At 43.1% G+C, this 23,890-nt stretch overlaps 1 protein-coding gene and 1 pseudogene across 1 annotated transcript in view; both read right to left on the reverse strand.

The window, feature by feature from the left end:
• Positions 1-4,849: 4,849 nt before the first annotated feature.
• LOC144828980 (fibrous sheath-interacting protein 2-like) overlaps positions 4,850-23,890 on the reverse strand; it is a 364,242-nt gene continuing 345,201 nt past the window's right edge. Inside the window, exon 3 of the mRNA XM_078687657.1 lies at positions 4,850-8,658. Coding sequence (XP_078543783.1) covers positions 5,125-8,658 — 3,534 coding nt within the window. The 3' untranslated portion in view covers positions 4,850-5,124. The remainder of the gene's footprint in view (positions 8,659-23,890) is intronic.
• Positions 9,262-23,622, reverse strand: LOC144826837 (protein bicaudal D homolog 2-like; annotated as a pseudogene).

Consider the following 23,890-nt stretch of genomic DNA (forward strand, 5'->3'; position numbering starts at 1 on the left):
ATTGATTCAGATTCTCCGTCCATCACCACCCCCTTTTGTACCTCAGCCTCCCTCCCCCTGAACCAGAGGGTGTTTTTGGCTGTTTGTCACCAAGGTGGGCCTGGGGTAAGAAGGCGGAGCTGGTTAAGGGCCTGTCGTTTACAAATACGCGGGAGAGACACAGCTCTAGGGCCTTGGGGATGATGGCATCGTGCAGCTCTGTGAAGGCTTTCATTCAGACTGAGTGGGAAGTCACAAGGACACCAGGCCTCCAAGCAGGCTGAGGGCAGAGAGCAGACTATAAGGGTGCAGAGACCCACGTGGGGGCCAGGGTGTTCGTGGGCCTGGTGGTGCAGGAAGGCCGCCTGGTTGGGACAGCCAGGTGGTGGATGGAAGGGATAATGCTCGTAGAAGAGGGAGGCAGGCAGGTGGCTGGGGACACCAGCTGGAGTGCATGACGGCTCCAGGTTCTTTGTCAGAAGAAGTAGGGGCATCTATGACGGCATTCCCTACATCGTGGGTTTGTCCCCACAGTACCTCATCTGCACTACTTTCCTCGGCAGTGGGGAGGTGCATGGTGTGACGAAGGATGTTATGGTCATGCCTTGGATATTTGCTATGAATGCATGGGTGCATGGGTAGAACTGCGTGTCAAGGGAGGAAATAAGTGAGGTAGTGAAGGGAATGGGGATGTGATTGTGGGGCTCTCTGAGGTGCGAGGCCCTGCAGAAGGCAGGGCAATTCGACGTGTCTGTGGTGTCTTCACAGAAGAAAGGCAGGTGGAGGAGACAACACCGAGCAGCGGAAGTCACAAGCAGAAAGGACATTGGAGTTTTTTAGTCGCAGGTGAGATAGGCTGGTGGTCAATGTGATATCCACAGGAGGTTGGGGCCTGTTGGGGATGCAGTTAACTCAATTGGGATTCGACTAGGTAATTGAAGGTGTGGGAGTAAAAACAGAAGTGTGGAAAGGGGGGAGGTCAGAAGCTCCCCTACATTTGGCCGAACGAGGCCCTGGGGTCTCCTGCACTGGTTTTGGTACTGAACTAACTGTGGAGTCAGGAATGCAAGAATAGTGGTTTACAATACCTTACATGGGCATCAATGCCGACTTGTTGTGGGACTGGTAGCAAGCTACGGCCTCAGTCGATACGGCGAGTGCCTTTATATTACAGGTATGAACTGTCAACCCCAGCCTGCGCAATAAGGGCCAAGTATGATATTGGTAACTCAAGTGCATTTCAAGGGCTACGTTTGGCTTGGGTAGAGAGGGACGTGGGAGACAGGGTAAACATGAACAGAGAAATTTTGGGAAGACATATTTATGCAGAGTTATGAATCAGTGGATGGCCTTAAGACAATCTTTGGCCTCAACTGAGGCGGGAAGGACTTGTCTATATAGTTAAGACTGTCAAAACTGGTCCGCCCAACGAGGACAGCCCCTAAGAAACTATGTATGTTACTGGACCTGCCGGTTGAGGCATGTGGGCAATCAGTGCAGCCCAAGGAATGTACGTACTTCGAAATGGTTCTCAGGTTTGTTTGATCATGTTCACCTCACCTGAACGGGAGGGTGGGCCTCAGTATAGTTTGACCTGATGAACCCTAATTAACCACAGTGGGTGGGCAGTTTTTATGCCATTTCTGGGATGCAGTTCACTTCAGATATATGCAGCAACAGCCGCTGTATGGTTTTTGGGAGGGTGCTGGTCTTCAATTCGCAACCATGCCCGCACGAGGGGCAGGTGCAATTATGTAAATATGCATTTCAGGGGCTATGCTTGGCTCAGGTGGTGGGGAATGTGGGCCAGGGTATGTGTGTCCACATGCATTGGAAGGGGCTGCCTTGAAGAAAACAAGGCCCTTGCTCCATATGGCAAGGGTTTTTTCCTATTACAGATGGTCATTTCAGCACTGTTCCGCTGTCGGTGGCAGTACTCGACCGGGCAGTGGCAGTAATCAGGGACTGTCTCCATCAGATTTGCGCCAGAAAATGCGGCTGCATGCTTGGGAGACAGTTGGTCATGGATCCAGGGGATACATGGGGACAGGGAGTCATGTTGCCGCTGGGTGGGGGAAGAAAAAAAGGGGGGTTTCATAGCTTATGCTAATATTTCCTTTCTTCGTAGGGTGTAAGCAGTCTCGGGAACCATGGGAGGGGGATTTGATAGTGGGGATAGCTATCGTACCTGGGATACTAGGATGGTATGACACCGTTGGACGGGATTTTGGAAGGCCAAGTAACGGACATGATGTGCCTTAGTGGGTAATGCTTGGTGGGAGATGGTGTTTTGTTTTGCCAGTTTGTGCGGCCATGGTGCATGAAAAGGGATGACCAGACGAGCTTGTGATACACTTGAGAGAAGGAAGGATTTTAGTCCGGTGCTCAGGGCAAGCAGTAATGCAACTTGGGAATGAGGGATGTTTTATTTACATGAAAGCTGGCAGGGACTTGCTTGGATGGTCTGCATTGGTTCCTTTGCAGAGATGAATGGAAGGTGATAGCATATGCACCCATCGAGACCATGAGGACGATCTATTGAGCACTGAGAATTTAGGTCTGGACAAGGACATTATGGTGGCAAGCTACATGAAAGCAGTAGAGGGGAAAACAAGACTGTTTTGTTACAGTTGCGTATACTTCTCTGATCTGGGGCACCATTCACTATCTGTGGCGACTGAGTGACATATTTGGAGATATCAAGGAGAAGTTGGTGATGACAGGAAGCGCAGGGCGCAGTGTTGCGGAAGGTTGGGGTGGGGCAGCAAAACGCCTTCTGGGGTTTTCCTGGGTAGTGGTAATAAGGGGGGTGGAGAGTCAGATATAGGCATATTCAGCCCTCGGAGAGGGGAGGAGGGAGTATATGCGAAGGAAGACAGTGTGTGATATGCCTGGTACAGGACAAGGAGGCTTCATTGGAGAATGCTCAGGTAAAAGAAGGGTGAAAGAGACTGGGAATGGAAGGAGGTTATTGAAAAGAAATGGGAAAGGAGGACTGAAGCAAGATGGGGTGCTGAGGTGAACGCGAGGGTTGAAGAGAGAATGATGGGAAGAAAGGGTTTACGTTTAAAGATGTTTTGATAATTATGATGGTCGCTTAGAACATCAATTAAAACTCCTACAATAAACTGTCACTGTAAAGTTGCCCAGAACTAGATAGATTAGCACTACTATTAATAGCCATCTTGACTAAAAGATGACTCTCAAGAAGGGTTGTTTGTGTTAGCAGCACTTACCTAAAAATAATATTCTTAAAGCCATTAGCAAAGCCCACTCCTTTTAACCGAAACTGACAGCTTATTTCCGACATCATTCTGATGGATGCAGCCAATGTCTTGCAGGTACATTAATACTTTAGAAAAAAATACCAAGTGAATAAACCCAGTAAAAATTTTGGCAAACCCGTTTTGCCCTTTTCGCAAACAAGATTGGAGATTCATAATGAAGATTAGAAGCCGAATATGAGGTTGAGAACGAATATTGCATAAATTATTAGATTTTATTAGTTTTGACATTGCTACTTTTTTTTACTTTAGTGCACCCTTGTATTTATTTGATGAGCAACACCTATTATATCTGTACTACAACAACATGGACCATTCTAGATGGATAAATGTTATCTGAGGCAAATGGTACCAATATTTGGCAGTGTAATCTCTCCTTCACCTTTTCAAATAGAATAAGGCTTACATTTAATTTGAACATTTTAGTCACAATGCTCCTTGTTTGACATAAGTAGAGTCGTAAATAAATTGAACGTCCTTCACTAGTTCATATTTAAACCTTGAAGCAAGGTGCGGAAGAGTTATTTGAAACTGAGGGGCACATTTACAAGCCCCTATTGCCGAAGCAATGTCCCTTTTTTGACGTTGTGGTGGCGATATGGGCTTTGCCTTATTTACAAGTCAGTGTTAAGCTACTTAAATAAGGCACCCTTTCATGCTATATTTAGTATGAAAGGGGCGTGCAATGGTCATTGCGGCGGGCGTTTCGCCACAACTCCCATTGATTTTGACGCGGCCAGGGCTGGACTGGCCATAGTGGGCACCGGGCATTTCCCTGGTGGGCTGCCAGGGTTGGGGGCCGATTTTGTTACAGGGCCGTTGTAACAAAATCGGCCGAAACCGGCCGTGGCAAACAGCTCTGCTGCACCCCCAACCCCCCGGGGGGCGGCCGAGCACTTTGCCAGGGCCTTGTTTTGGTTCCCAGTCCGGCCCTGGACGCTGACCAACATTTACAAGAGTAGCGTAAATATGAGGCAGCACCAAAGTTAAGACCAGGGAAAACCTGGTCTTAGCAGGGCGCAACGAGGAGAAATGCTTTATTTCTCCTCATTTTTGCTATTTTTATGAAAACAGCAAAACACCATGCATGATTGTTTATATGCAGGAAGGTGTCCTTTCTTGCACATAAATAATCATTTTAAAAATGACGAGTTGCAACTTCTATGTGTGCTGCACACAGCAGCACACATAGAAGTTACAAATTGCCATTTAAGATTGTTTATGTTTTGGAAGGGGCACCTTCCTACACATAAATAATCATGCATGGTGTTTTGTGGTTTTCATAAAAACAACACAAATGAGGAGGAATAAAACATTTCTCTTCCATAAACAATCAAACAATAATTTCCCATAACACAGGCACTGGAATCTTTGTATAGGTGTCCTCTGTACTTGGGTGAAAAATCAGGCACAAAAATGCCCCAATGTAATTGTAGGTTGGCACTGTTTTTCAGTGCCCAGTTTAACTTTGTACCAAACACGGGAAATGACGGCTGCTTACAGTTCCGGTCCCGATTTTCTTCTTTGCTTTAGCATGAGCTAGAAAAATCCTATCTAACCCACCATTGCAAGCCATTTGTGTTTTACATTGGTTGGGTAAATGTGTCACCTACGACGAAGGTTAGTACACATTCGCTGAAGTTCATTCAGAAGTGCATTGAAAGAGGCAATGCCTCGTGTACATTTTTATTTATGATCCACTTTTTGCTACCACAAATGTCAATACAAACATCAACATAAAGCATAACCATCAACTTTCTTTCAGAGGATTACTGGTTCTTAAAATGTTAAAATATACATCGAAATTAAATAGTTAGCATGCAACTGTTTCATTCTGTTGTATATGTCTCTTTAATGCGTCTTATTCATTGTTAAAGTATAAATTAATAAAACTGTTGTTTACCTGTTTTGGTTTAACTGCTATTCTTCCAATTGTATCTAAAGTAGCAACTCGTTGTTTCTTTAATACTGCAAAATCAGGAACCAAAGGTGCAGCTTCAATAGTATTTTCTGAGGTACTTTTATCGTAGAAAGCTATATTCCTTATATATTCAAGTGTATGGCCAGATTGAAGTAAACATTGTTTTTTCAGCAGATCAAAATATTCTGTTTTAATGGAGAGTACTGCCAAATGCTCTGCCACCATGACTGGATCAATTTTAACTGGTTCACTTTTAACATGAGGAATTATTTTTGGAAGTTCATCTTCTAATGAATCCTTGATTTTATCTGTTATGGAATCCACAATTTGTTCGGCATTAGCAGCTAAAGTGGATTGTGCAATAACATGTGTTAGAACTTTTTCTACAATTTTTGTAACTTCCATATCAGTGTATGCATCACATGAGACACCTGCAGCTGAACAAATCAGCAGTTGGTATTTGAAAATTTCTTTAATTACTAAACTGGCAATTCTTTCAGAAACAACAGCACTTCCACTAGTTATGCCTTTGAAAAGATTAAAAGGGGATCCTGCCTCATGCAAGGCATTCATGTAGACAGAATCAACCACTTCTGAGATAAAATCTTCATCTTCAGGATGTAGGCAATTTTCTTCATCTACAGGTTTTATTACACACATTTCATTTCTTACCATTTCCTTTAAGACAGTATTTATCAATTTTGAAGCAATTATGCTAAGCTCACTTTCTAATGAATTGCTTCTGCATTTTTTGCTTCTGGCATAGTTGGAAGAAACAAACATTTTTGTTAAAAACTGGCTAACGATTTCCTCCAGAAATGGTGTATAGAGGCCATGGCTGTTTGACTCAATGAGTGGACTGTGAGCTGGCATTCCTCTGATATCATTGAGAACTCTTTGTACAATATAACTTAATTCTATGCTTACATACTTATCCAACAGCTTACCACGAGGGCAACACGGCTCAAAATGATAATTGCATATTTCAGCAATCATTAAATTGGCAACTGTTTGTGACAAAGCATCGCCCTTTCTTGCTAAGTGACAATAAATCGAAAGGTGGGATCCAGATAACTGAAAGACACTACTGTAAACAGAATTAACAACTTTCTCTATAATCTGATAGTCGTTAGGATGTACGTAACGTATTTCGCTTGTATCTTGAACAATTTGTATCTGCTCTTCTGGAATGTTAATTAACAATGCATTTAACAATCTTTCAGTAATTTCTTTCACATGAGATATTGATGATATGTCCTTTGTACACAGGGCCAAATTGGGACAGTTGATGAAAAGCTTGGATACAAAATGTGCAACAATTTCTTCTAAAACTCTGGAAGACAACACTGTCACAGATTGTTGTGAAAGATAACTATCATCAAATGGTTGAGCAAGATAATCAAAAACAGTTTCAACAACGCTTGCAGCTTTAACACTTGTTGTTGAAGGAATTCTCACCATTGGACATTTACCTTGATTCTTGGCTTCTGTTACATTGGTCACCACTGTTTTAACAATATTCTCTGCATCCAGAGTTACACATGCAGGAGAGGCTGCATCTTCAGTAACAGGTCTTTGTGACTGATCTTCAACTATTGCTGCACTGATCAAACAGACAATTCTTTTTGCAAATGAACTGCTGCTGTGAGTTAAGCGTACATAAAACGTTGAACCACTGTCATTTTCTCGAAACATTGTACAGAACACTGAATTAACAATAGTATTCACAGCTGATTTACGTGTTTCTGGGCACATATTCTTTTCTTCTACAATGGTGGGCATGGGAGTTTGAGCATTCTTAATCTCCAATAGTACAGAATTTACAATTGTTACAGTCAATTCACATAATTTTGCTGCTGATGCTATTTTATCTTCTCCCTGCATAATCTGATTTACAATAGCGCAGAAGATTTTTGATATAATCCCTGTAATAATGTCTTGCAAAAATGAAGTTGAACTGACACCATTTTGATTTGTTGTCTGGCTTTGATCCCAGGACACATCAATACCACAAAGAATATGTTCAACTACACATGGTGCTGATGCCGAAGCTGATGCATATGAACAGGATGACTCAACAGACTGCACTGCCATGAAATTAGGGTTTGAAATCTCTCTAATTAATAAACGTGATATCCCTTTTACCATATTTTGGCCTTCACTGGTAAGATCTTGTGCTGCGATTTGATTTCCATACTTGCCCATAATATTATTATAAACTGAATCAACAACATTAGGTGCATCCTTTTGAGCATGTACACATTGAATATATGTTGCATCTTGAGTGTACAAAATTTCATGATTTGAAATTTCCATCATAACTTCATGTATAAGTTTTGAAATCATTTCTTTGAATTCAGAATCTGTCAAACTGCTCGGATTACCAGCGCACTGAGCACTGGAAGAGGCAGGAAACATTTTAGAGATTAGTCGTATAACAATGTCTTCGAAAACCTTAGCAGATAACATTGTAGTGAGTGGTGATAACGGTCTATCCTGTGTTTTGGACTGTCTAAATTTGGTCCTAATTTTTTTAATAATATTACTAGCTTCTAACGCTTTACATGGGCCTGAATCTCTTGAAAGTGGAGGTTGTATCTGGTAATCATCTAGTCCTGCTAATAATAAACTACTTATTCTTTCAATAAACCCTTTGCTGTTGCATGTCAAAATCATTTGAACTTTTTGATAGGATCCAAATTCTTTCAAAATACAGTGATAAATTGAATGGACTGCTCCGTTCACATCCTTTTCACTTGGAAGTGAACTGCATGTTTCTTTATTACTGTTTACAATTTTAATTGGAGATTTTTTAATTTCTCCCAGCAAAGGATGCACTAATTTAGCTGCCGTTTCAATAAGACCACACTTGGATATCACTTCACCTTTAGAATCAACAAAGCTTGAAGAAAAGACGATTTTGGAAAGAAGACCAGAGATAACATCTTCCAAAAATTCAGCAAAATAAATAGGGATGGTTGATGTGTCTTTGTTTTGTTTACCAGGTGGGCTCCGTTTGCAATGTACGGTGATGTCACCAAGAACTTCTTCCACCACAGTACCAGTTGATGAAGAGGGACATGGTTTTGTCTGTGCTTCACCTGACAAAAGTGATTGAAGGTGATGAGTCATTTCAATAATGATGGTATTAGCTATTCTATCAAAAAGTGCTCCACTGCAGCTCACCAGAGCAGCCTGCATTGCTGCAGGTGTTTCATATCTTTGTGAGATGTTATGGTACACTGAGTTAACCACCTGCTGAATATCTAATTGTGCTTGTAAATACTGCTTCACATTTGAATTGTTGGTATTCCAATAATCCCAATTTGAAATTCTTTCTGTTGGTTGTTGTTCCAATATGTTAATAACAGAAGAATGTTGCTTATTGTAGTTTAGCAGTTTCCTAATTCCAGTGTCTCCAATTATCCCTTCATCAGTGTCCAGTAATAAAGCGTGTCGCTTGTCCATGCATTCCTGTAAATTATATTGACAATCATTCAACATGCAATCAATGCAGTTACATGGGCTTATGCAAGTTGTTTTTATATACACAGGACACAACATAATCAGTTTACTTACTATAACAAGAAATGTGCATGAAGCTTAACCAGGCCTCAAAATTAATAGTGAAAAACGTTACTTTCAAAGGAAACACAGAATTCTTATTGACTCATATATTAATCATTTACCACGGCTTAGGACGGTCTTAAGAATGTCACAGGTCAGAAAACATAGGACTGAGTTGCTGAAGATTGTTCCCTAGGCTTAATACAGGGATAAGGAGGTCTTAAGGCAGAAAAAAATCAGTTGTATATACTTAAGCCTAGAAAGACATTATTAAAGACTGTTTTAAGACAGGAAACGGCCTTAACTACGCGGGCCCAGCCACGGTTGCCATTTCCCTGCAAGCCCAACCATGCTTGTCATAACCATGCATATGCCTTAACAAAGCATATGCGTGTTTAAGGCAATGCACGTTCTAGATGCAGAGCGGTACTAATTCCAAGAAGACACACCAATGATACAGTAATACTCAAACAGTGTATCCTAACATCAGTAAAAAATAGAGGTCCCCAATTATTCAACCTGAAACAGTAGCAAGAATCATTTAGTCTTGATTGTTTCCATCGATCCCAGTACACGTATCGGCGGAACCATAATTATTTTTTAGCCAAAATAGTTTAATTTAGTTAAGTTAGGATATTTACTTTATAAAGTACAGGCTAATCACAAGCCTATGCACCAATCATGCAAAAAAGTGATGGAACATACCTATAACAATACATAAGACAATGTTTACTAGCAAGTGGCCGTAAAGAACATTAAATATCAAATTTTCATTGTACATAGTAGAAAGGAATAAAGCTTGCAAGTTATACATGACTACAGTGTTCTGTTTCCAAATCATTTTGAGTAACACAAAAACTTGAGATTGGATGTAGCGATACTGGTAGCTGATTCCATAACAGCCCTGGCTATAGACATGCACTTACTACCAGGCTTATTACAGCATCACTAGTAATTGCACACTTTGGATATGCTGCAAACAATTCTGCCATTTTAGAAAAGTAGAACACTATAGTAGTAACTACGTTCAGGCCACGAAGTGTTTTTATAAAATGCAGAGTGCCCTCCTACACTCTTCTAAACTTGGAGGCTGGGGTCATTTTTTAGCTAACACCCTGTCTACACATTTAGTCATAGTCTCTCAACCAATACACAATTCGAGCTGATGTGTTCTGAACTGACAGCAATTTTATCATCTGAAACTATTTTTTAATTTAACATTCTGTTGATTTTTTGTAAATTTACAAAGGAAAACACGCTTAACATGTTTTCACTAACACACCTATAACAATACACAAGACAATGTTTACTAGCAAGTGCCCATGAAGACATCATTAAACATCACATCTTCATTGTACATAGTAAAAAGGAAAAAATGAAATCTATAAAAGCGTGCAAGTTATACATGACTAGTGTTCTGTTTCCAAATAATTTTGAGAAGCGCAAAAACTTGAGAAGGGATGTAGTAATACTGACAGCTGATTCCATAACACAGCCCTGGCTATAGGCATGCACTTACTACCAAACGTACTACAGCATCACTAGCAATTGCACACTTTTGATATGCTGCAGACAATTCTGCTATTTTAGAAAAGAGGAACACTATACAGGTAACTAATGTCAGGCCATGAAGTGTTTTTTATAAAATGCAGAGTACCCTCCTACACTCATCTTAACCTGGAGGTGGGTAGTTGGATTTTTAGCTAGCACACTGTCTTCAGATTTAGTCACTCAGTACACAATACAAGTGGATGTAGCCTGAACTGAATGCAATTTTATCATCTGAGACTGTTTTTTCAATTCAACAATGTATTATTATTTTTTTGTAAATGTACAAAATAAAACCCACTAAAAATACTTTTACTAATATACTTTTCAATACAATTTTCCTTAAGTAATAACTAATCAAACACTAATACAATAGATCGACAAAATGTGCCCCTCATACTCATCTCTATAACATAAACAGCTGAGGCCCCATTATGATGGTCCATCCAGGATCCACATACCTTCTCGTGTTTCCATGGACAGCCTCTGCTCTTATACACAGCTTCAGCTTGGGCATACATGTCCGTCCCCCTTGACCATTCAGGTCTTGATGGGGAGGCATTATATCTCCAATTACACACAATATCACATGTAGCAATGAGCAATCCCATCCCCACAAACAATCTATGGGTTCACAGACCTTCAAAAAGATCAGTCAGACCCAGAAACACCACTTTAGGGTCCATGTTGATTGGCCTTTAACCCCCTTACCCAATATCCCATGTATTTACTTGCCAATATGTTTGTATAACTGGACACCCACAGACCAGAGACATCCTGGGCACAAGGATTTCACCCCCTCCACATCTGGCTAAGTCTATCAGGGGTGTAATATACCCTTTGCAAGACAGTATTTGAATTACGTCACAGTCTGATCAGGACAGCCAACATTTGTGGCACCATACGAGCCTTTAACCAGTCAGCTTCATCTAATGTCCCCAGGTCTGCCTCCCACTTATTCCTCAACTCCATTAGGGGATCTAGAATGTTTAGGACCAGAGATTTGTAAATCTGCAATATGCTCTTCTTGCAAATGGGTTCTATTGCTACTGTGGCTTCCAGGGGTCTGAAGTTTGGTAGGTAGATAAATTATTTTTGTAAGATTCTAAAGCATGCCGGATCTGTAGATAATAGAATGGAGTTCTATGCAAGTTAAACTCACCCTTCATCTCTTCAAAGGATTTGATGCTTGATCTGCCCCAAATATCGCCTAGTTTAGAAATGCCTTTTTTGTCCCAGGCTTGGAATCCTCCAGGCTCACTACCTGTTGCAGCCAGTTACCGTGTGTAGGAGGCTGGCTTAGTATACGGTGCTCACTAATGTAAGTGTAGGACTCTGCACTAATCCAGACAACCCTTATGCAGTGGTCGAAGTGGGGGAAAAAAGTAGCGGAACTGAGGGCAGAGAATCGGAGGGCATGAACAAACAGAGGATTGGATCAGTGGGCTGAGTCAGAGGTGTGGCTAAAATCCACAAAAGATCCCAATCTTCTGTATTTGTTTGGCATTTCACTAACCAGTTACAGCTTATTATGTTATTTAATTCAACCAATGGATATACGTGATTATTTAAGGTTTAATAAGAGTTATTGACTTTAAAATACACTCACAAAGTGGGAGAAGTTTCCAATTACAGAATGTCTCAAATATGCTTAAAAGTGGAAGCACAAGACATTTGTCTCCGAGCCATGGAGTTCCTGTCATCAGCACTTCTCCTCCCTTTTTCCGCAAGAACGGTTCAAACATGAATGGCAAAATATCTTAGTTTACAAATGTTTCCACATAATTATTGCCCTGACATATTTGCCACATAATATATCACCTGCTGCACAATTTGACCATTTTAACAAAAAAATTGTTTGTAGCTCAAACGGATCAAAAGTTACAAAACAAAATGACTTATGTTGCTGTTAAGTGGACAGCCCTTCACAAAGGTTGACTGATCACCTTTCTCACTGCTGTATGTGTATGTTACATTGGTACTAATAAGGCAAAATATTTCCAGAGACTGTTAGCATGTGTAAAATGTCAAAATAATAAAGTATCAGAAAATCTACTGCATTACGCTGCAGCCTTTTATTGCTGCATAATTTAGTTAACACTGCTGCATAATTTTGCCCTCCTTTGCTGAATAATTCCAGTGACCGCCAAAGCAGGCAGCACATGTTAAAAGTGCTTGTGCATGAAACAGAGAGACTGTGACACTTGCGAACTTAGTTTGGTGTGTGTGAAAATCCTGCATTGCCAATCCCTGGTGAGTTGCAGCTACTACTGCTGAAACAAGGCCAAATGGGATAATATATGGGTGAGGCGGACTGGCCTAAAGGGCATGGCTGGCTTTAGTGCTATTGGCTCCCTGTGCAACATTGTTTGTTGGTGCTCCCCAATGACCACCACCGCCATGGATTCCCTCATTACCACCCTTTTACAGTGCCCCTCAAGTCTCCAGAACCACACTTTCTCTCAGATGCATTTAACTGGATTTACAGCACCACTCATACCAGAGTGGGGTGTCAGAGCACTTTACATCACACTCATTACAGAGAGACAATTAATCATATGTGTGTAAATCACTGTATAGGAAATCTTACATAGGACAAAGGACTACAAGGTGTAGTAGACACATGACAACCATACTAGTAGGTAATATAGTTTAATAGTGATTAGTCTGGAGAAACACAAACTGAGAATTTCAAACGTGATACCATGGTTGAGGTTCTCTTTATTAATCAGAATTGATTTCCATCTGAATGAACACCTTTTGCAACATTAGGATAATCAAAGACTGGGGAAAAATATAACACTCTAATTTTTACCTTGCAGTTTGCATGCAGCTCTTAGATGACAGTTACTAGCTCACTGTTCTATGTTAGGATTTTAACTTACAAACTGCAAGTAACAAAAGGATCTCTCTGACAAAGCAGAAACTCGCTGACCTATTTACATCATGTGCACTTTGTGATCTGCATGTACATGTTCTTTGCAGCAGGTACATTAACCGTCAGCATTACCTTTCCATGAGTCAAAACTTCCACTAGAGAAAACTCTGATCTCGCTCTAGAAAGAACATTAATCACCGGAGTTATCATGACATTTTTTTGCTGGAGGCCAGGAAATAGGCAGAAAATGCTGTTAGAACCATAATATACTTGCAAACATAATGCCCCAGTGCAAAGTCAGGGCCCATTGCGATCACACCAGTCGCACCGTCCTAGAGCTGGCCCTTCTCAAGGATCCTGTGACCTCAGTGACCGAGTCATTCTAGGGTGTGTTGCTTCATAGGTCTACCTCCAAGACTGGAGGTGAACTTTAGTATGGATTGTAGTGGACAGGCATCAACGTTAACCTGCACTTGCCACTTCTAGGGTCCACCTGCTGGTGCTAAGACACCAGGGCTTCTTAGGTCTAGCAAGGCCATCTAAGGTCTAGCATGGGAATGTGCTCCCTCAGGAGAGTGGTCTGGGGGACTGGTCATGAAGGCTGAACCTGGCTTCCCAGTTCCAAATTCAACAGCTCTGACCATAGTGCCACATCCTCTTCCCAACTGAACACCATACTGTCCCGCTAAGAGAAGCTTACAAATACCTTCAACTATAACACAATTATGCCCGCTATAATCTCCTGGATGCGACTCAATTCAAATTACGCACCAGACGAGCAATATGCTGCCTAAAAATAAAGTACCAACATCCTGGAAAAAGCAAAGTAAAGCATGTGAAATGTAAGCTGGAACAACATGGTTACCAATCCACCCATAATTTAGGCATTGCAGTACCTCCAGGATTGGTGCACTTTCCCACCCGGGGAAAACAATGGGGTTAAAAGAAAGACAAGAAAACAAAAGTAGCGCTCGACTGGCAAACTCTGTAAAGTGACGCTAATATGTTTGGCTGAGAATAAAATCAATCTGGCCACTTTGTGAACACTCGGACTTGCTTTATTTAATTTTTTTATTTATTTTTCATAGTCTGAACCTTTATTACCAAAGCGCACTGTGAAAACAAAAATGCTAAAAAAAAATGACAAAAGTGTTTTTTTCTGTTTTTGGATCCATTTTACAGGGGAACAAATAGACGAAAGGAGGAATAAGAGGGAGTGAGAATCGTTTCTTGATGTTTTCTGTAAGTGAGGAAGAGCGAGACGGAAAGAGAGAAAATAAGAGAAAGAAAGAGAGAGGGGAAGCTGACAGGGGAAGCTGACAGGGGCAGGGCAGGAGAAATGGACACTGTTACTGGCAAGAAGGAAAAGAGTCCTTTTCCTGCTCTGCCTGCCACGCCTGTCCTCAAACGGCCAACAGCCAAGGCCTTCTTTGCAGGCCTTGGCTATTTCTGCCGTAGTGTAATGAATGTTTAAAATAAACAAAGTAAGGGAACGGAATCTACTGAAAAAAAAGAAGTAGGGGGCGCTGTGCCCTGCCAATCCCACCCACTTCCGCCCTTATGGTGATTTTAGTGGTCTTAGACAACCTTAAAAGGCTCTCTAAGTGGTAGCTGTGGAGAGCAGTCTTTAGGTTTAGTCCAGAAGGAGTGTAAAGCACCTTGTTTTACCAGTACTAATCATATAGTGTAGGTTAAGTGAAATGACCACACAGTGTAGTTATAAAAATATGTATTTATTATAAATACTCACTAACACTCTTAAAATATCTCCTACCCGGAGTTGTAATAACAATACACAAATTACTGTAGTAATAGAACACGTAATAAGCACAAATACACAGTGGTCAACAGGGGAGACCAAACCATATACTAATAAAGTGGAATGCGAACACGATCTTAAGTCGAAACTGGACCCAGAGGATGTAGAAAACGGGGGACCCAAGGGACCACCCAAGGTAAGTACCCAGGAACCCCATGGTTTAGTTATGCAGCAGAACAACTGTTGCATGGCTAAACACTTATAAGGTCCCAAACGCGAGACCTATTGGCTATGCCAATGCTTGTTTTTAATATACCTTTCAAAGATGGCAGACCCCAAACTTGGAGTGGTAAATAAGAAACAATTATTAAAATGTGCACAAAGGACCCTTGTCAGAAAGGAGCAGCCCTGCAGAAAATTGCAGCTACCAGTATCTCCAAAATAGGAAAAAAATAAAAAGGATGTGGCGAAGAGAGGACAGGGAACACCTGTTTAGGAGGGAAGGGTGGAGGGATAAGTAAACAAAGATTATAGCTGAATGGGACAGGGAAGCAACATAAGAGGTGGTGAGAACAATACTTGAAACACAAGGGCTGGGATGTGAGGGGGAAAGCAGAACATGGGGAAAATAAAACACATGCTCTTCTAGGGAGTGCTGAAAGCAAAAGAAAAAAAATAGTTCCTTGAATGTGAACAGTGGATGGATAGATGGCATTCAGTCAAAAGGTCTGTAAAAAAGCCGTGCTGCAGGGGAGGGACAAACACGAGAAGAGGGATGAATAAGAAGCAAGCAAATTAAATTGACAGGAAAGCCAAAAAACATAAGGAGCCCACTGTCAGTTTTCATATTGTCCACAATAGATCTTTTGACAACAAATGGCTAAAGCAGTATGTAGGCTGTACCTAAAAAATTCCCTCTAGACACAACAGCACTATTTCAAGATGTCCTACCAAATGGCAATTGCCATCCGCTTGCTTGGTCATGTAGTCTGTAAGTATAATGCAAAATCATTTACAAAAGTGTAAATTGGAAAGGACACAAAACGCGGAATGTAATTGTTAGAAAAGGAACCATGACTCATATATTGCAATTAGTTATTCTAGATGATGCCACGACTCATTTGCATATGTTTGACCCCAATTTTGTAAAGGAACAGACAAGCAAAAAACAATGGAATAGAATGCTTCAAGGAATAATTCTCATCAATTAAGAATGGCTGAGGAATTTTCGTACATCATTATTCACAATGTCATAAACGAAACGGAGCTGTCCTCCGGGATACCTCAATGGGCGAAAGTTGTTGCTGCTTTCGGGTCTGATTCAGACCCGAAAGCAGCAACAACTTTCTTGCGTACAAAACCGGTACGACGTTCAAGGACGGGCCGGCCATTTTTCGCCCATTGAGGCATCCCGGAGGACAGCTCCGTTTCGGCCGCCCCTCGCTGTACTGCCCTTGCAGTCCCTGACACCAAGAGTACGAAACCATTCCCAGGACCCAAAAAAAAGTTTTTTGACACTCTACTGATTTGACACTCTACTGATTTGAAGATCCTTGCGCCCGGACTGGGTTGGAATTATCACCAGTCGTGGGGGATTATTCTTCCGTTCCATTTGGATTTGGCCCTGAAGATTTGGGGTGCATTTCACTCCAATGAAACACGTGTCGGCTGGCGCAATAAATAATATTGCTGCATTCACCAACTGTCCTTCAGTATTGTTGTGAAATTAAGACCAAAGAATTTATTATAATTTTGCATTTTTTGTGTGTGCACAGGTTTTTCTTCTCACTGATGTTGACAGTACTATGCTGACTGACTACCTGGCTTCCTTGATGTCTGCACTCCAATCTTGTCGTTCTCAGGTTGCTGCCACCTTCCCTGACAAAACCAACCCGGAAGAACACGCCAATCCAACCCAGGGACTGGGTCCTCGTGAGGAACTTCGACCGGACCAGTCCCCTCCAGCCCAGGTGGAAGAAGCCAAGACTCGTACTACTAACAACACGGACAGCAGTGAAGGTCGAGGGCAGGAAGGGCTGGCTCCACGCAAGCCACTGCCGGAAACATTTTGGACAAAAATACACTGTTGCTGATGGCCCTGCCAATCCCACTGACATTGTGACTGAACAATCTTTATTGCCTTTGGAACTAACCCCACAACAGGATTACAAATCAAAGTTAAGGTCTGCCATTCGGACTCTGGCTAATTAAGTCCATTGGGCGTCGGTCCAGTGGAGAAGCGGTTGGAGCATGGGAATGGATTTTAACACCTTGACTATGTGGGGGAGAAAAAAAATGAACTCTAGAAAAAGACATAATGGTCCTATTATATGTTTGACAGTATTATTTTTCCTCATGGCAGTTATGACGTGTCTTGGTTGGATTCTCCACACTGTTTTTCCTCCAACACAACACACCTCTCATACACCCAACAGCACTCAGGAACACACCTATCACGACCTACCCCCTCATGAACAAGCCCATAGACTAGCCTTGCGAAACAATACCTTCATACAGATGCTACACCACACTCAGCAGGCCAGTAATAGCACCAATTGTTGGATATGTGGCCGCATCCCACCTCATCAGAAAAAGGGAGGATGCCTCTTTTTCCTTTCCCATTCTCTTATAATGGAACTTGTGAAGCCTGGTTCGCCCTAATAACAGCTGACGATACTACCCCCACCTCCTGCCCTGACGGAAATAATTCATTCAAGAATGGGTGGCCTTGGGGGGATTTAAACAAGGTACTCAATACTGCCTGTTTCCCTAATAAGGAGGGAGATCCTCAGGCGACCGGTACAGTCCTAGAAAGTGAAGAATACAAGCAAGGGAACATGACCATGTCCTACAAGATGTTAAATACCAAACCTAAAAAGAATGCTGGTCCCCCTTCCATCTCGGTCTCACCAGTAAAAGGACACCTGTGCATCCAGAAAATGGCTCTGTTCCATTAGGACACAGTGACTGTCATACCACTATAAGTTTTGAAGACAGAGGAAAATCCTCATTTCTAGCATCTCGCCATACTTATTTCATCGGTGGCCAAACGGCCTATGTGCAGCTGCCCTTGAACTGGGGGGGAACTTGCTATATAGCATTCCTGTTACCCCCTGTCTTTGTGGCCCCATCCACTTACCACCGAGACCTCCTAGTGCCCCATGTCAGACATAAAAGAACGATCGATACCTCCTTGGTTGACCAAACGGAAACCTCATGGGAACAGTATACAGATTTTAACAAAGGGTTCTTCTTCTTTGTTGGCCCTGTACAGAACAGAAAGCTTATACGCAGGTTGACAAGGACCTTAGAGGCTGTTGTAAACCAGACGGCGTCTGCCCTGGGCAGCTTAACCCAGGAGCAGTCTGCCATACGATTGGTTACTCTCCAAAATCGCCTTGTCCTTGACATCATCTTGGCTGACAGAGGCGGAGCCTGTAAAATTATAGGCTCTAGCTGCTGTATATTTATTGCTGATAATTCCCCATCTGTATACACGGCCATAACAAAATTACACAAGATAGCCATAAGTTTACATCAAGAACCTGGCACTTGGACGTGGTCTGACTGGTTCTGGAAGATAATATTGTCCTGGGGATGGCAACTGCTGTCAGCAGCAGGTATAATATTCCTGATAATAACTGGATGCTGCCTTTGCATCCAATGTGGTCCTGCCCTGTGCGGTCTATGCGCTGCAAAATGCATTCCTAAACCACTTGTCCAGCAGAGAGAAAGGGAAAGAATCATGTTACAAGAATGTATAAATGATCTCATGCAAATTGAGATATAATGTAGGTACACTCTGGGGCAAGGAGGGAATGTGGAAATAAAATCTATAATTATGCCCCTTCGCTGCCCTCTGCGAGATCTAATTATGCCCCTTTGCGCAATCCCCTTTGCGCGATTAATAATTGCCCACATTAAAAGCCGGCACCATTTTGTTTTTAATTCACCCTTTGGTGTCCCAAGACCCCGAGCACGAGCACGACACCCCTGCACCTGGCCTTCCTCATTTTCACCATCTGTCTCTGTGGTTTCTGCCAAGTCCGGGAAACCAGTACATGAGTTCCTGCTCCCCCGCAGAGATGGTTCATGTTTCTGACATGAAGCACGAGCACAAACCCCCAAATGAGGAAGCCTCCCCCTTCCAACTGTCAGACTATTTCACATCGCAAGTCCCCTCACGAAGCCTAAGACACGCCCCCATTTCTGCACACTCTGCTCCTCTTGCTGATCTTTGTTCCTCTATCTGCCACGACCTGTTTGTTCCTCTATTTTGCCTCGTGACCAAGACTGTATACATTTTCTGCTGTTGAAAATAAATACACCCCCACTTCAAGAGAGGGACTTGAGAGATTGCTCCTGTGCCCGCTTGGTGCTGGAAGCGCTCCCCTTAACTCGAGTTATTGGTCTTCTCCTCCTTCATTTGAGCACCACGGACTCCTCGCTTTGCATTGACAAGAAATTATGATTTATTAAGCAAAGAAATTCAGAAATGAGGTAATAAGTAAATTTAATTTACCACACTTTCATTTATCTTTTTTAGTTACTGTTGATTTTAGAACGTCGAATCTGATAGGGACCTAGGGGCATATATAGGTAATTTCCATTTTGCGATTCCCAAATAGCGATTTTTATAGGAATCGCTATTTGAGAATGGCAAAATGGAATGTAGGTAAAAATTCGCAATTTTTTTGCGAATCTCTAACATTCCTTATTTGCGATTAGCAAATTGCGAATCGCAATTAAGGAATGAGTGTCCCATTCATTCCTATGGGCCTAAAGGCCCATAGGAATGAACGGGATACATTCTCAAATTGCGATTTTCTGTGTGAAAATTGAAATTTGAGAATCGCAATTCCAAGGGTGCCAGGGTGTCCAAAGGACACCTGTTCCACCCCTGGAATGTGCCTCTAAGTACATGTGGCGCACAGACATGCCCTAAGGGCATGTCTGTGCGCCACATGGCACTTTTTTTAAAAAAAATGCATTTTTGAAGGAAATCGCAAAATACCATCTACTTGAAGTAGGTGGTATTTTGCAATTCCTTATTCAAAAATCGCAATTTTTAAAGCACCCCTACAGAGCATTTAAGGAATCGCAAAATTGCGATTCCTTAAATGCTATAAGCAAAATAAGAATTCCCAATTTTTCCGATTCCTTATTTTGCTAAGTGGCGCCTACATATCAAAACGCCATTTGCGATTCGCAAACGCCGAAATTCGCCGAATTTCAGCGTTTGCGAATCGCAAACGGCTACCTACATATGCCCCTAAGAAACTAAACAAAACCCTGGCGAGGCATCATTATGTGTATAGCGTCTAGTTTTGGAAGCCTCATATTGAGACAAATAAAGACTGATTGGAAATAGTCCATAGAAGGCGTGGCAGAATGATGCATGCTTTAGAGGAAAAGGCGGCTGAAAATGTACATATGTACAGACTGGGGGTAAAGGCGCAGGATTTGAAGGAGATATTTACATTCCCAACGGGAATGGACAGTTTAAGAAACTAACATCTTTTAAGCAAGAGTATTCTGTGGGTTAGTGAAACTGACATGAGACCTAACTAGAAAGACCACAGTGCACTGAATGGATTGAGCATCGTGCCAGCAGAATGAGTGCAGGCGAAAATGAAAAACAGAATCAAATAAAAGGTATGGAACAGGTATACTGGAGCAACAATGCAGCCCGGATGATGGGCAGGCGGAGTGAGACCTTGTCCACCATGAATGTCTGTAGCTACATGTGCTATATATCACATGTACTCGCTATGGTACAGAAGTGGCAAGGATGACGATAAGTTGCATGTAAATCGTCTTGCAGGTTCTTTCACTGCTATGCCTTACAATCACTAAGGTAAATCACAAACGTACTCACGAATGTAAAAATACCATAAAACATACATAAACAACGAAATATTCCCCTATCTGGACTTAACAAATAAAAGAAGCGCACTCTGCGAATTGTTTTTTAATCATCATGATATTTGCTTCTCAAGAACAATGTGAGCACCATTAATTCAGCACAGTACAACGTATAGAATAAATATGTACGCCCAATTATTTTCTTGAACGCTGAGCCTGCTAAATAAAAGGATTTTTAAAAATTTTGACAGGAAGTGACATTCTTAAACAGCAGCCCTGGTGACAAAGCGCAGCACAAGGAATGTCGGATACCACAATATATACATTGCAGGCACGTGCACCAGCCGCACCCCTGCAAAGAATCACTTGAACCTGACAGACAATAACGGGGCGGAGCAGCCAAGCCCTCCGCCCTGGCCCCCAGGTATTGTCCTGGCAATGGGAGGATGGTTTGGGAACTTCCTGCCAGCGCCCTCTACCCGGATAGTCGCGTCATTCCCTTCCTGGTACTGTGCACATGCCCCACGCATTTCACTGCAATGCCATGAGGCTCCCTAGTGCTGACCCGACCCCGCTTCGAGGAGCTGTGCAGCAGCGGGCAGGGACCCCGCAGAGGCTAGGCCTCGGCTCTGACCCCCAGGCAGCAGCGCACCCACCTCCTTCAGCTACTCCAGCTCGTGCTTCAGGCTGTCATACTCGGCCTCCAGCTCGTCATACTCTGCTTCAGGGCCAGCTTCTCCTCCAGCACCACCAGACCGTACTCGGCCGCCTGGATCTTCTCCTGGGTGGTTTCCGGCAGCTCCCGGCTCAGCTGCTCGATCTCCGCCTGGTAGTGCCCGGCCTAGGGTGACCAACTGGCATTGGTGCAAATTCAGGACGGTGAGTGTAAAAATTCAGGACAAAGGGTCAAAATTCAGGACACAAATTCAGGACAGGAGGTCAAAATTCAGGACAAAACTTCAGGACAATTGCATAAGTTTTACAGACACATCAGAGGTCACGCAATTGTATATAAGTAAGCCCAGCCATATCTAGACATATTCAGCCATTTGCAAACCTATCCATCATGTATCCTTCCATCTATCATTTCCCTCATTCATCCCTTCATCCATCCTTTCACTCATCCATCCTTTCACTCATCCATCCATTCACTCATCCGCCCTTTCACCCTATCCATCTGTACACTCATCCAGCCACTCTTCTAACCATCCATCCACTCATCCATCCAGCCATTTACCCTTTCACCCATCCAGCCATCCTTTCACTTACTCATCCATCCACCCAGTCACTCATCCTTCCACCCATCCACCCTTTCAGTCATCCATCATCCTCCCTTTCTCTCTCCATCGACTCTTTCACTTAGCAATCCTTCCTTCCATTCACCCATCCATCCATCTACTCATCCGCTCATTAATCCATCCATTGACCCTATCACTCATCCATCCGTTCTCTCATCCATTTATCCTTTCACTCCTTCACTCATCTATTCATCATTTTGTCCATCTACCTTCCCTTTCACTCACTCATCCATCCTTACATCCACCCTTTCACTCATCCGTCCATCCATTCGCCCTTGCACTTATCAATTCGTCAATCCATCCATCATTTCACTCATCCAATTTTTCACTCATCCATCCACCCTTTTACCCATCCAGCTACCCTTCCACCCATACATCCAGCTATTTCCCTTTCTCTCTTCCATCCTTTCACTCACTCATCAATCCATCCATCATCTCCCATTATCCATCTATTCAATCTTTCATTCATCCATTCACCCTTTCACTAATTCATCCAGCCATCCCTTCACTTACTCACTCGCCCACCTTTTCATATTAATTTTGAGCTGAGCCTTTTTGAGAAGACACCCATCAAGAACTTCACCCTCGCTGCAGGAGCCATTCCAGGACTGAGACAGGAGCCACCCGGGGCGGAGACAGGATCCACTGTAGGGGGGGGACAGGAGCCATCACATGGGGGGACAGGAGCCATCACGGGGGGGGGGGGCAGGAGCCATCACCGGAGGGGAACAGGATCCACCAGGGTCGGCACAGGGGTGGGCATGCAGTATTCTAGTATCATCTTGGTCTCTTCCAGGGTGGGGTAGGGCTCTTCACCCCCCTCCTGGACATGACAAGGAGAAGACAAGCTCTGTTTCCAAAATGTTAGTTTTGCCCCCCTCCCCCGCACACTGATGTACAGTACTGAAAGGAGATACTCCCAGAGAACTGATTTAACTGATTGTCCTCCATACTTTGTTAATCAGTGTGGGTGCGATTGTGCCATTTCTTTATTTTATTACAATATAGACTGCATGTTTGAAGAATCGAGGTTTGCTTACAATTTAGTGACAGTAATTGAGCTCTGTGAAAAGAACCACGTGCTGTCTCGGTGTAGCAGGATGTTTGGGGCCCTGGGCAGAAAGGGAATGTCTCACACCAATTGCAGATACAAGAAGCATTCAGTGCTGTTTGCATCTGAATAGATGCCCCTGCTCCTGAAGCTGCAGCCCCACTCTGTCACCTTCAAGCACCTCTTAACAGCTCATCAAGGGCTGAAGGTGTGAGGGTTGCTGCCATCACGCTGTGCCTCTCCAATGCTGCTGATCGGAGTGGAGTCTGTTACTCCCGACCTCAACAGCATTGGAGTCAAGAAGGGAGGTGGGTGTCAGCTGTGCGACCAGTTAAAATTACGGACAAAAGGCGTCCGTTAAAGAATCCTTCACGGACAACGGACAGACGGCCGTAATTACGGACTGTCCATGAAATTTACGGACGGTTGGTCACCCTAGCCCGGCCGTCTGCGGGACCTCCTCCGCGGCCATAGCCCCCTCGGGTGGATGGAGAGATTAGAGGATGGGTGAGTGACGGGCGGGTGCCTTCCCAGCTTGGATGCTGCCTCGCGCCCGCGCAGTGAACAGAGGATGCCGGCACAGACAGACGCGGCGCGGAACTGGGGTGGGGTTAAAGATGGGGCCGGTAGCCTGCCATTGCCTCCCGGTCTGTTGCAGTCTGCCAGAGGACGGACAACCACAACATCCCTCCCGTCAGGAAGGCGCATGCTTTAGCCCCGGTCCCAAAAAAAACCCACGC

This window comes from Lissotriton helveticus, chromosome 4_1, assembly GCF_964261635.1.
Source record: "Lissotriton helveticus chromosome 4_1, aLisHel1.1, whole genome shotgun sequence".
Taxonomy (NCBI): domain Eukaryota; kingdom Metazoa; phylum Chordata; class Amphibia; order Caudata; family Salamandridae; genus Lissotriton; species Lissotriton helveticus.